This window comes from Heterodontus francisci, chromosome 48, assembly GCF_036365525.1.
Source record: "Heterodontus francisci isolate sHetFra1 chromosome 48, sHetFra1.hap1, whole genome shotgun sequence".
In the NCBI taxonomy this organism is placed as follows: domain Eukaryota; kingdom Metazoa; phylum Chordata; class Chondrichthyes; order Heterodontiformes; family Heterodontidae; genus Heterodontus; species Heterodontus francisci.
The window spans coordinates 11,125,242-11,137,655 of NC_090418.1; the positions used below are offsets into that span (position 1 = coordinate 11,125,242).

The 12,414-nt window shown below is 51.7% G+C and overlaps 1 protein-coding gene across 2 annotated transcripts in view; it reads left to right on the top strand.

The window, feature by feature from the left end:
• LOC137357356 (solute carrier family 2, facilitated glucose transporter member 4-like) overlaps window positions 1-9,535 on the top strand; it is a 33,009-nt gene extending 23,474 nt beyond the window's left edge. For both annotated transcript variants that reach the window (XM_068023620.1, XM_068023621.1), the window contains 8 exons: window positions 311-435; window positions 789-904; window positions 1,105-1,267; window positions 1,855-2,042; window positions 4,546-4,650; window positions 6,040-6,141; window positions 8,093-8,296; window positions 9,096-9,535. In XM_068023620.1, the coding sequence (XP_067879721.1) occupies window positions 311-435; window positions 789-904; window positions 1,105-1,267; window positions 1,855-2,042; window positions 4,546-4,650; window positions 6,040-6,141; window positions 8,093-8,296; window positions 9,096-9,302 (1,210 nt within the window). In that variant the 3' untranslated portion in view covers window positions 9,303-9,535. The remainder of the gene's footprint in view (window positions 1-310; window positions 436-788; window positions 905-1,104; window positions 1,268-1,854; window positions 2,043-4,545; window positions 4,651-6,039; window positions 6,142-8,092; window positions 8,297-9,095) is intronic.
• The last annotated feature ends 2,879 nt before the right edge of the window (window positions 9,536-12,414 follow it).

The following is a 12,414-nucleotide window of genomic DNA, read 5'->3' on the forward strand; positions in this document are numbered from 1 at the left end:
ACCTTATTCCTGTATGGGGACACCAAGAGAAGGCAAGCCCCACCAATCTCCCCCCACCCCCCTCCGCCAAAACCCCCCGGCCCGTTTCCCTGCAAAGGGAGAGGAGTTAAAATTGGGCCTATGACTAGGCCGGGTGGGAGCAGACAGCCGGATCTCTTTGGCTGTTATTGGGAAAACCGTGAGCTGCCATTACACCGGAATACTCAAGGAGCTCTGAGCTAAAACACCCAGCACCACCTTGTCCTCTCAGCAATTCAGCTCAAATGGCCAGAGTGAATTGGACTGAATAACCCGTTGCCTCGCCTTACAGGAAGAAGGCCATGCTAGTTAACAATGTCCTCGCCGTGCTTGGAGGGATACTGATGGGGCTGTCCCAATACTGCCAGTCATACGAGATGTTAATCCTGGGCCGGTTCATTATTGGCGCTTACTCCGGTGAGATTCCCAAATTCTGTGTCCTGTTTTGTGATTGGTGGACCCTGTGGAGGAATGAGTCCTGTTTTGTGATTGGTGGAGCCTGTGGAGGAATGAGTCCTGTTTTGTGATTTGGTGGACCCCCCCCCCCCCCAAACGGGGAATGAATGCTGCTTTGTGATTGGCGAATCCTGTGGAGGAACATGTCCTGCGGTGTGATTGGTGGAGCCGTTGGAGAATGAGTCCTGTTTTGTGCTTGGTGGACCCCAAGGGGGAATGAGTCCTGTTTTGTGATTGGTGGAACCCAAGGGGGAATGAGTCCTGTTTTGTGATTGGTGGACTCTGTTAGTGGTAATTCCATGACTTTCCTGCAGGTATTTCATCTGGCTTGGTTCCAATGTACATTGGAGAAATTTCACCAACTAGACTACGAGGGACGCTGGGAACGTTACACCAACTGGCCATTGTCTCGGGCATCCTAATTGCTCAGGTAAGGCACAGGACACACGGGTACAACACCCGTGCACGTTTACCCTCAGGAGGATGAGTGCAAATGAATGGAGGTGGGTAAAGAGAGAGAGAGAGAGAGAGAGAGAGAGTGGCGAACAGCAATGATTTCATCATGGATACAGGCCAACTTGAGGCCCGCATGAAGCCTAACAGACAGGTCTCTCTTGTGTGTCTTGGCAGATCTTTGGCCTGGATGTTATCCTGGGAACGGATGAGCTTTGGCCTTTGCTCCTGGCAGTGACGGTGTTCCCTGCTATCCTGCAGGCCACCCTTCTACCCCTGAGCCCCGAGAGTCCGCGGTACCTCTACATTGTACGCAACGAAGAGGGAAAGGCCAAGAAATGTGAGTCGACAACGGCCGCCTGTGGCCAACTTACCCCAGACCTGCGGCCTTCTGGGTCTGTGCCGCATGTACGCCAGTGCAGGGAGCTGGAAAAGAGTGTGCATTTCTATAGTGCCTTTTGAGGGCCGCAGGACATCCCAAAGCGCTTCATAGTCAATGAAGTACTTTTTGAAGTGGTCACTGTTGTAATGGTTTTGGTCAAGGGTTAAGTGTTGGCCCCGGGACACGGGTGGGGGGGAGTGGGTGGTGCAGGGGGAGGAGAGGGGGAGCTCCCCCGCTGTTCTTCCAATAGTGGGAGCCTCTACGTCCACCTGACAGGGTGGACAGGGCCTCGGTTTAACGTCACACCTGAAAGACGGCACCTCCGACAGCGTAGAGCCCCCTCAGTACTGGCGCTGGGAGGGTCAGCCTGGATTTTGTGCTCCAGTGTCTGGAGCGAGGTTCAAACCCACAACCTTCTGACTCAGAGGCGAGGGAGCGCTAGCCGACACCGAGGGAGAAACGAAAAATTGAAGGTGACAAAATGTTTTTCTTTATTTTAAATCCACACCCTCCCCACCCCCTCACTCCCCCGGATCTGGGAGCAGGTTTGAGGATGTTGACAGGGAGACAAGATGTTACCAAATCGCTGACCGAGATGAAGGAGGAAAAGAGGAGAATGGACATGGAGGCTAAAGTGACCATTGCACAGCTCTTCAGGATGCCTTCATACCGCCAGCCCATTTTCATTGCAATTACTCTTCAGTTGTCGCAGCAACTGTCGGGTATCAACGCGGTAGGTGTGACCACTACAGCTTGGCAGTGTTGGCAGAAATTCATTGAATTCCAGCGCCACAGCCCCACTTGCATTAAATAAAAGGCTGTGTTTGCTGACACCGCAACCACTAGGTGGCGCAGTACTGGCACATGCAAAAATGCAGCCTCATCCACTGAAACGTCACTGTCTGCGACGTCCCAGGCAGCTGCCAGTAACAAAGATGGCGCTGCTCAATTTGTCACAAAAAACAAATTAAATCCAACCCCCGCCCCCCCCCCATTTCAATGGCTGCAATCGCCAGCTCCATCCCACCCCTAACATTACCCTACTCCCTCCTGCCATCGCGCTTCTCTTCGCCTCGCCCATCTGCTCGCCGCTCACTGCCCGCCTCGCCGCTGCTTACCCTCAGCCACTCGCTCTCGCCCTTGCCGCTTAAGCACCCCCTCGGCCGTTAGCTTCTGAGGGCGGGAGCGAATGGCCAAGGGGGGAGAAGCGGCGAGGGCGGGAGTGAGCGGCTGAGGGGCGGGGAGTGGGGGGGAGGTGAAGCCGCGAGTAGTCGGGAGCACACTACTGTTCGGAGGAATGCAGCCAGTGATCACGGCCATTGAGGGGCGAGGACATCATTGGGTGGTGATGTCAGCGCGCGTGCGGGCATTCATACTGGCAAGGTGGTCATCAGCCCGCACCGATGACATCCGCGATTGCCCTGCGTTGTCAGCTGCTTCCGCTCCGTAAATAGAAACAGAAAGCGCTAGAAATACTCAGCAGGTCGGGCAGCAACTGCGGAGAGAGAAACAGAGGTCGGAAGTGAAAGGGGGAAGAACAAAAGGGAAGGTCTGTGACGGGGCGGCACAGATTTACCGACAGAGATGTCACAGAACAAAATGCAAAGGGAGGGGTAATAGTTGTGATAAAAGACAAAGCAGAAAGAGCAGAATAATGAACAGGTCCGAAAGCAAAAACAGGAAAAATGAGTTTAAGACTGGCACGTGGTTTAAAAAAAAAACAATCAAATTAGGGCCCATGATCTGAAATTGTTGAACTCAATGTTGAGTCCAGAAGGCAGTAAACTCTGTTTCTCTCTCCACAGATGCTGCCAGACCTGCTGAGTATTTCCAACACTTTCTGTTTTTATTTCAGATTTTTAGCATCTGTAGTATTTTGCTTTTATTACCCGCTTGTATTAATATTTATGGCCTGGCCTGACCACGAGAACAACAAGCGTCATTAATGTTGCAAAACATCCCGAAGTGCTCCACCGGAGCGATTATTAAACAAAATTTGACACCGAGCCATTAGGGACATGTGACCAAAAGTTCGGTCAAAGAGAGGCTTTTAAGGAGGAGAGAGGGAGGCGGAGAGGGTTTAGGGAGGGAATTCCAGAGTTCGGGGCCCCCAGGCAGCTGAAGGCATGGCCGCCAATGGTGGAGCGATGGGAATCGGGGGGAATGCTCAAGAGGCCGGGATTGGAGGAGCGCAGAGATCTCGGAGGGTTGTGGGGCTGGAGGAGGGTTACAGAGATAGGGAGGGGGCTGAGGGCCATGGAGGGATTTGAAAACGAGGATGAGAATTTTAAAATCTGGGCGATGCTGCACTGGGAGTCAGTGTCGGTCAGCGATCTCTGGGGAAGAGAATTTCAAAGATTCACGACCCTCTGAGCGAAGAAAATTGATCCTCATCGGCATCTTAAATAGTCGACCCCTTATTCACAGAATCACAGTGCAGAAGAGGCCCTTCGGCCCATCGAGTCTGCACCGACGCATTAAAGACACCTGACCTGTCTACCTAATCCCATTTGCCAGCACTTGGCCCATAGCCTTGAATGTTATGACGTGCCAAGTGCTCATCCAGGTACTTTTTAAAGGATGCGAGGCAACCCGCCTCTACCACCCTCCCAGGCAGTGCATTCCAGACCGTCACCACCCTCTGGGTAAAACAGTTCCTCCTCAAATCCCCCTTAGGCCTCCCGCCCCTCACCTTAAACTTGTGACCCCTCGTAACTGACCCTTCAACTCAGGGGAACAGCTGCTCCCTATCCACCCTGTCCATGCCCCTCATAATCTTGTACACCTCGATCAGGTCACCCCTCAGTCTTCTCTGCTCCGGCGAAAACAACCCAAGACTATCCAACCTCTCTTCATAGTAAATATTCCATCCCAGGCGCCAGCCTGGTGAATCGCCTCTGCAACCCCCTCCAGTGCAATCACATCCTTCCTATAATGTGGCAACCAGGAGCTAGGCTGCAATCGCAGTCGCAGAATTGGGCCCTATCGCACCGCCCGCAGCAGTTGAATAGCCCCTCGCCGTTTGCCACTCGGGTGTGCACGAAGAATGGCCACTTGAAGTACTAGAGGTCAGAGGTCCCTTTGAACCCTGTGCTCCGGTGAACAGGGAGGTGGATTGTGTGTTCGGGGGTGGGGGGGGGGGGTGGGGGGGAGAGGTTGCACATTACTGTACTGTCCGAGTGACGGAGAGGAAAGCGTTAACGCCTCTCGTTCTCTCTCTCTCTCTTTCCCGTCAGGTCTTTTATTACTCCACCAGCATCTTTATCAGCATGGGGATCCGGCAGCCAGTCTACATTACCATCGGTGTCGGGATCATTAACACGGCCTTTACTGTGGTGTCTGTAAGTACTGGGTCTGCCCTGATCACACCAACTGAGCCAGAGCTGGGGACAGCCAGACAGCCACCTTCGAACAGAAAAGACACCTGCCTTTCTATAGCGCCTCTCACCCTCTCACGATGTCCCGAAGCACTCCTCGGCCACTGAAGCCCTTATTTGAAGTGTGGTCTCCACTACCACGTAGGAAATGCGGCAGCCAGTTTGCGCACAGCAAGATCCCACAGAGAGCAATGTGATAACTGGGAGTGTTTGATGGGGACAGTGTAGAGGGAGCTTTAATCTGTATCTAACCCCGGTTTTTCTTTTGAAGGCGGCCTTTATACCCCAGGCCCCTTTTATGTATGTTATGCCGAGGGGGCCTTTATTCCTCAGGCCCCCTTTATATACATTTTAAAAATAACTTTATTAAAATCAAATAAATAAACCAAAAACTCAAATTAAAATGCCATTCTCGGCGTCGACGGTGCACTCCAGTCCCTGCGGTGCCCACCGGTCGCGGAAGGCCTCAAGCGTACCGGCGGACAACGCACGCTCCTTCTTCAGGGACACCTGTGCGCGAACGTAACCGCGGAAGAGGGGCAGGCAATCGGGGAGGACGGACCCCCCCGACGGCCCGCAACCTGGTCCTGTGAATTGCCACCTTGGCCAGGCCCAGGAGCAGACCGACGAGGAGATCCTCCTCCCGGCCCAAGCCCCTCCGCACCGGGTGCCCAAAGATCAGGAGCGTGGGACTGAAGTGCAGCCAGAACTTGAGGAGCAGCCCCTTCAGATACTCAAAGAGGGGCTGCAACCTCGCACACTCCGTATAAACATGGAACACGGACTCGTCCAGGCCGCAGAAAGTACAGGCGGCCTGGGAGTCCGTGAACCTGCTTAAAAGTCTATTGCACGGGACTGCCTTGTGCAACACCCTCAACCCCAGGTCCCTGTTCAAACAAACAACCCTAACTAAGGTCTTCCGGCCTCTTTCTTTCCCCCTCCTCACAACAATCAATGAAAGGGCTACAAAACCCAAACTCACAAGAGCTGTCAGTTCTTCTAGCCTCCTGCTTTCTTCTTTCAGAATAAAGACAGATGGAAAACCTTCCTTTCAAACTCAGTCTCTCTCCTTGCAGAGGTCACACAGCCACAGTCAGCTGCACCTCTTGATGCACTCAGCACCTCCAATTAGACAGCAGCCAACCCCCGTGCTGTGCCTGCCCCGGAAGTGCCTGTTGGGGACAGTGCAGAGGGAGCTCCACTCTGTATCTAACCCCATGCTGTACCTGCCCTGGGTGTGTTTGCTCCCGATCACTATTCTCCCTCGGTGGAGAGAGATATGGCCCCTGTGTGAGTCTGGAAAGGTCTGTATGGGATTGAGTGAAGATAACTCCCACTTATTTTATTCCACAGCTATTCCTCGTGGAGAGAATGGGCCGCAGGACTCTCCACCTGCTGGGATTGGCTGGGATGAGTGTCTGTGCCTTTGTAATGACCATTTCCTTGGCACTACTGGTGAGTAACAGCTCGTCTGATTGGCTATTGTGTTGCACCTACTGTTTGCACCTACTCAGTATCCATTTATTTAATTATCATAGAATACAGAAGGAGGCCCTTCAGCCCATCGTGCCTGTGCTGGCTCTTTCAAAGAGCTGCCCAATTAGTCCCACTCCCCACTGCACTCCCCCACCACCCCCCAGCCATTTTTTCCCCTGCAAATTTTTCCCCTTCGTGTATTTCTCCAATTCCCCTTTTGAAAGTTACTATTGAATCTGCTTCCACCGCCCTTTCAGGCAGCGCGTTCCAGATCACAACAGTTCTTTGATATGGCAGTGTGCTTTAACCATAATTCCTATTTCACTGATATGTTGGGTGTGGGTAAAATGTTGGAAAAGGTTATAAGAGACAGGATTTATAATCATCTTGAAAAGAATAAGTTCATTAGCGATAGTCAGCACGGTTTTGTGACGGGTAGGTCGTGCCTCACAAACCTTATTGAGTTTTTCGAGAAGGTGACCAAACAGGTGGATGAGGGTAAAGCAGTGGATGTGGTGTATATGGATTTCAGTAAGGTGTTTGATAAGGTTCCCCATGGTAGGCTATTGCAGAAAATACGGAAGTATGGGGTTGAAGGTGATTTCGAGCTTTGGATCAGAAAGTGGCTAGCTGAAAGAAGACAGAGGGTGGTGGTTGATGGCAAATGTTCATCCTGGAGTTTAGTTACTAGTGGTGTACCCCAAGGATCTGTTTTGGGGCCACTGCTGTTTGTCATTTTTATAAATGACCTGGAAGAGGGTGTAGAAGGGTGGGTTAGTAAATTTGCGGATGACACTAAGGTCGGTGGAGTTGTGGATAGTGCCGAAGGATGTTGTAGGTTACAGAGGGACATAGATAGGCTGCAGAGCTGGGCTGAGAGATGGCAAATGGAGTTTAATGCGGAAAAGTGCGAGGTGATTCACTTTGGAAGGAGTAACAGGAATGCAGAGTACTGGGCTAATGGGAAGATTCTTGGTAGTGTAGATGAACAGAGAGATCTTGGTGTCCAGGTGCATAAATCCCTGAAGGTTGCTACCCAGGTTAATAGGGCTGTTAAGAAGGCATATGGTGTGTTAGCTTTTATTAGTAGGGGGATCGCGTTTCGGAGCCACGAGGTCATGCTGCAGCTGTACAAAACTCTGGTGAGACCGCACCTGGAGTATTGCGTGCAGTTCTGGTCACTGCATTATAGGAAGGATGTGGAAGCTATGGAAAAGGTGCAGAGGAGATTTACTAGGATGTTGCCTGGTATGGAGGGAAGGTCTTATGAGGAAAGGCTGAGGGACTTGAGGTTGTTTTCGTTAGAGAGAAGGAGGAGGAGAGGTGACTTAATAGAGACATATAAGATAATCAGAGGGTTAGATAGGGTGGATAGTGAGAGTCTATTTCCCCGGATGGTGATGGCAAACACGAGGGGACATAGCTTTAAGTTGAGGGGTGATAGATATAGGACAGATGTGAGAGGTAGTTTCTTTACTCAGAGAGTAGTAGGGGCGTGGAACGCCCTGCCTGCAACAGTAGTAGACTCGCCAACTTTAAGGGCATTTAAGTGGTCATTGGATAGACATATGGATGAAAATGGAATAGTGTAGGTCAGATGGTTTCACAGGTCGGCGCAACATCGAGGGCCGAAGGGCCTGTACTGCGCTGTAATGTTCTATGTTCTATATGTTCTATGTCTCTGTTCCATATTAAATCCACGTATCACCCACTCCTCCCCCTACACTCCCCACTCTGGCACAGGTCAGTCGAGGATATGGGATGGACAAGATTGGATCCCAGCGTCCAGGGTTGCACCTGATCTGCTCCCCCATTCCCGATGAGCTTGACATTGTCCCTGTCACTCCCCCAAACATGACATAATTCTCCCCCCCACCCCTCCCCCGAGCTTGATGCTGTTCTCTCTCTCTCTCTTCCCCACCACCCGCAGGACAAGCTGCCCTGGATGAGCTACATCAGCACGGTGGCCATCTTTGGCTTCGTGGCCTTCTTCGAGATCGGGCCGGGCCCTATCCCATGGTTCATCGTGGCCGAGCTCTTCAGCCAGGGGCCGCGGCCGGCCGCCATAACTGTGGCCGGATTCGCCAACTGGACCGCCAACTTCGTCGTGGGGATGACCTTCCAGTACATTGTGGTGCGTGCGCGGACGAGCACGCGGGGCAAAGCAACCCGAGGGCGGTCAGTGGGTCTCGCGAGGTTGGGGAATCAGCGCCTCCACTTTGGAGGTGGAGGGCGAACGTGTGTGTGTGAGTGGGTGCCCAGTGAAGGAAGAAGCGGACGGGGCTGTGGTAGCAACAGAGGAAAACATTTCAAAAAAAGAGTCCATGGTCCCTCTATGTTGCATCCTGGCATTTTATTAATCGTATAATGCCGACAGGGGGAGATAAAGTAGGGATGGATGGAGGCTTGTGTGAAACAGCACGGACCAGGTGGGCCGAACGGCCTGCTTCTGTGCTGTAGAGTCAGCAATTACAGCATCAGCCGCTGCTCAGTGGGTTTCACTCGTGTTTCTGTCTCAGACTATCGTGGGTTCGAACCCCACCTCAGAGATCTGTGCAACATAATCCAGGCCGACACTCCCAGTGCAGTACTGAAGGAGTGCTGCACTGTCGGAGGTGCCGTCTTTCGGATGAGGTGTAGAACGGGGGCCCCCCGTCCACCTTCTAGGGTGGACATAAAAGATCCCACCAACAATATTGGTGTCCTGGGGCCAATATTTATCCCTCAACCAACGTCAGTAAAAAAACAGATAATCTGGTCATTATCTCATTGCTGTGTGGGATCTTGCTATGCAGATATTGGCTGCCATGTCTCCTGCATCCCAACTGAGACTACACTTCAAAAAGTGCTTCGTTGGCTGTGAGACCGTTTGGGACCTCCTGCAGTTGTGAAAGGTGCTATCTAAATGCTGGACTTTCCTTGCTTTTTACCAGGAACTGTGCGGCCCTTTCGTTTTCCTCATCTTCGCCTTCCTGCTCCTCGGGTTTTTTGGCTTCACCTACTTCAAGGTGCCGGAGACTCGGGGCAAGACCTTCGACCAGATTGCTGCCACCTTCCGCAGAAACCCCTCCCTCCTGGACCGAGAGTTCAAGCAGAACAGCACTGAGCTCGAATACCTCGATGATGACTCCAGCGTGTGAGAGAGAGGGAGTGAGAGAGGGAGTGAGATGGGGAGTGTGTGAGAGTGAGGGAGTGAGTGTGTGTGTGAGAGTGAGGGAGGGAGTGTGTGTGAGAGAGGGAGTGAGTGTGTGAGAGAGAGAGGGAATGAGTGAGAGAATGATTGAGTGAGAGGGAATGAGAGAGGGAATGATTGAGTAAGATGGAGTGAGAGAGGGAATGAGAGAGGGAGTGAGTGTGTGAGAGAGCGAATGTGTGAGAGTGAGGGAGTGTGAGAGAGAGAGGGAATGAGAGAGGGAGAGAGGGAATGATTGAGTAAGATGGAGTGAGAGAGGGAGTGAGTGTGAGGGAGGGAGTGAGTGAGTGTGAGAGAGAGAAGGGGAATGAGAGAGAGAGGGAATGAGGGAATGAGAGAGGGAGAGAGGGAATGATTGAGTAAGATGGAGTGAGAGAGGGAATGGGAGAGTGAGTGTGAGAGAGGGAATGTGTGAGAGTGAGGGAGTGAATGTTTAGAGAGAGAGAGATACAGCACTGAAACAGGCCCTTCGGCCCACCGAGTCTGTGCCGACCATCAACCTACACTAATCCCATATTCCTACCGCATCCCCACCTGTCCCTATATTTCCTTACCACCTACCTATACTAGGGGCAATTTATAATGGCCAATTTACCTATAAACCTGCAAGTCTTTGGCTTGTGGGAGGAAACCGGAGCACCCTGAGGAAACCCACGCAGACACAGGGAGAACTTGCAAACTCCACACAGGCAGTACCCGGAATCGAACCCGGGTCGCTGGAGCTGTGAGGCTGCGGTGCTAACCACTGCGCCACTGTGTGTGTGTGTGAGAGAGAGGGAATGAATGTGAGTGAAGGAGTGTGAGACCAGCGGTGGAGGAAGAGGCGAGAGGATGGAAGCATCAGGTTTTATCCCCGCTCCCTTGCTCCGTTTCCCACCTCACCAACACAAGCACAGCAAGAAATGGACATTTTAGCAACTGTTATGGCTCTCTGCAGTTTTATTAAAAAGTGTTTTGTGTTTTTTTTAAAGAAAAATCTGCGATTATATTTTGGAGGATGAAAAGGAGCCAAAGAAAGAGTGAGAGCGTGAGAGAGAGAGAAAGAAAGGGTGAATGAGAAGGGGTTCCAGTAATCTGGGTCCGTTGTTCATCAGACGCTTTTACAGGGGGAGAAAACAAACGAAATCCACAATAAACAAATTGGCGGCTGTTCTGTTGCATCGCACTGAGGCGGGGAAAGCAAAGTGGGGCATCTCGCTGTCTCCTCGAAAGGAGCCACACTGCTCACACTATTTGCCAGCCACACTGTCCCATCCCCTGCACGAGACAACTTCCCCCTTTGTCAATTGGAAGGTGTCGGCCCGAGGCTTCGAAGCACTGGCGAAAGATGACCAGGCGTAGTAGCGAGTGGGACCACGCACCCCTCTTCCCAACCCTCACAACCCAATCCAGTTTTGAACAGACGGGTTCAGTTACATCAGCTTCAACAGCACAGAAACAGGCCATTCGGCCCATCTGATCCATGCTGGTGTTCATGCTCCTCACGAGCCTCCTCCCACCCTCGACTTCATCTCACCCTATCACCATATCCTTCTATTCCTTTCTCCCTCGTGTGTTTATCCAGCTTCCCCTTAAATGTATCGACACTATTCACCTCAACCACTCCCTGTGGGAGCGAGTTCCACATTCTCACCACTCTCTGGGGAGAGAAGTTTCTCCTGAATTCCCCATCGGATTTATTAGTGACTGTCTTATATTGATGGCCCCTAGTTTAGGTTTATGACACCTAGCTTTAGTGTGACCCTTGGTTTTGTTTTTTTATTTATTCATTCATGGGATGTGGGCATCACTGGCCAGGCCAGCATTTGTTGCCCATCCCTAATTTCCCTTGAGAAGGTGGTGGTGAGCTGCCTTCTTGAACCGCTGCAGTACGTGTGGGGTAGGTACACCCACAGTGCTGTTAGGAAGGGAGTTCCAGGATTTTGACCCAGTGACAGTGAAGGAACGGCGATATCGTTCCAAGTCAGGATGGTGTGTGACTTGGAGGGGAACTTGCAGATGATGGCATTCCCATGCAACAGTTGCCCTTGTCCTTCTAGGTGGTAGAGGTCGCGGGTTTGGAAGGTGCTGTTGAAGGAACCTTGGGGCATTGCTGCAGTTCATCTTGTAGATGGTACACACTGCTGCCACTGTGCGTCGGTGGCGGAGGGAGTGAATGTTTGTAGATGGGGTGCCAATCAAGCGGGCTGCTTTGTCCTGGATGGTGTCGAGCTTCTTGAGTGTTGTTGGAGCTGCACCCGTCCAGGCAAGTGGAGAGTATTCCATCACACTCCTGACTTGTGCCTTGTAGATGGTGGACAGGCTTTGGGGAGTCAGGAGGTGAGTTACTCACCACAGGATTCCAAGCCTCTGACCTTCATTTGTAGCCACGGTATTTATATGGCTACTCCAGTTCAGTTTCTGGTCAATGATAGGCCCTAGGATGTTGATAGTGGGGGAATTCAGCAATCATAATGCCACTGAATGTCAAGGGGTGATGATTAGATTCTCTCTTGTTGGAGATGGTCATTGCCTGGCACTTGTGTGGCGCAAATGTTACTTGCCACTTATCAGCCCAAGCCTGGATATTGTCCAGGTCTTGCTGCATTTCTACACGGACTACTTCAGTATCTGAGGAGTCACGAATGGTGCTGAACATTGTGCAATCATCAGCGAACATCCCCCCACTTCTGAACTTATGATTGAAGTAAGGTCATTGATGAAACAGCTGAAGATGGTTGGGCCTAGGACACTACCCTGAGGAACTCCTGCAGTGATGTCCTGGAGCTCAGATGATTGACCTCCAACAACCACTACCATCTTTCTTTGTGCTAGGTATGACTCTAACCAGTGGAGAGTTTTCCCCCCGATTCCCATTGACTCTAGTTTTTCTGGGGCTCCTTGATGCCATACTCAGTCAAATACTGCCTTGATGTCAAGGGCAGTCATTCTCACCTCACCTCTGGGGTTCAGCTCTTTGGTCCATGTTTGGACCAAGGCTGTAATGAGGTCAGGAGCTGAGTGGCCCTGGCGGAACCCAAACTGAGCAGGTTATTGCTTAGCAAGTGCCGCTTGATGGC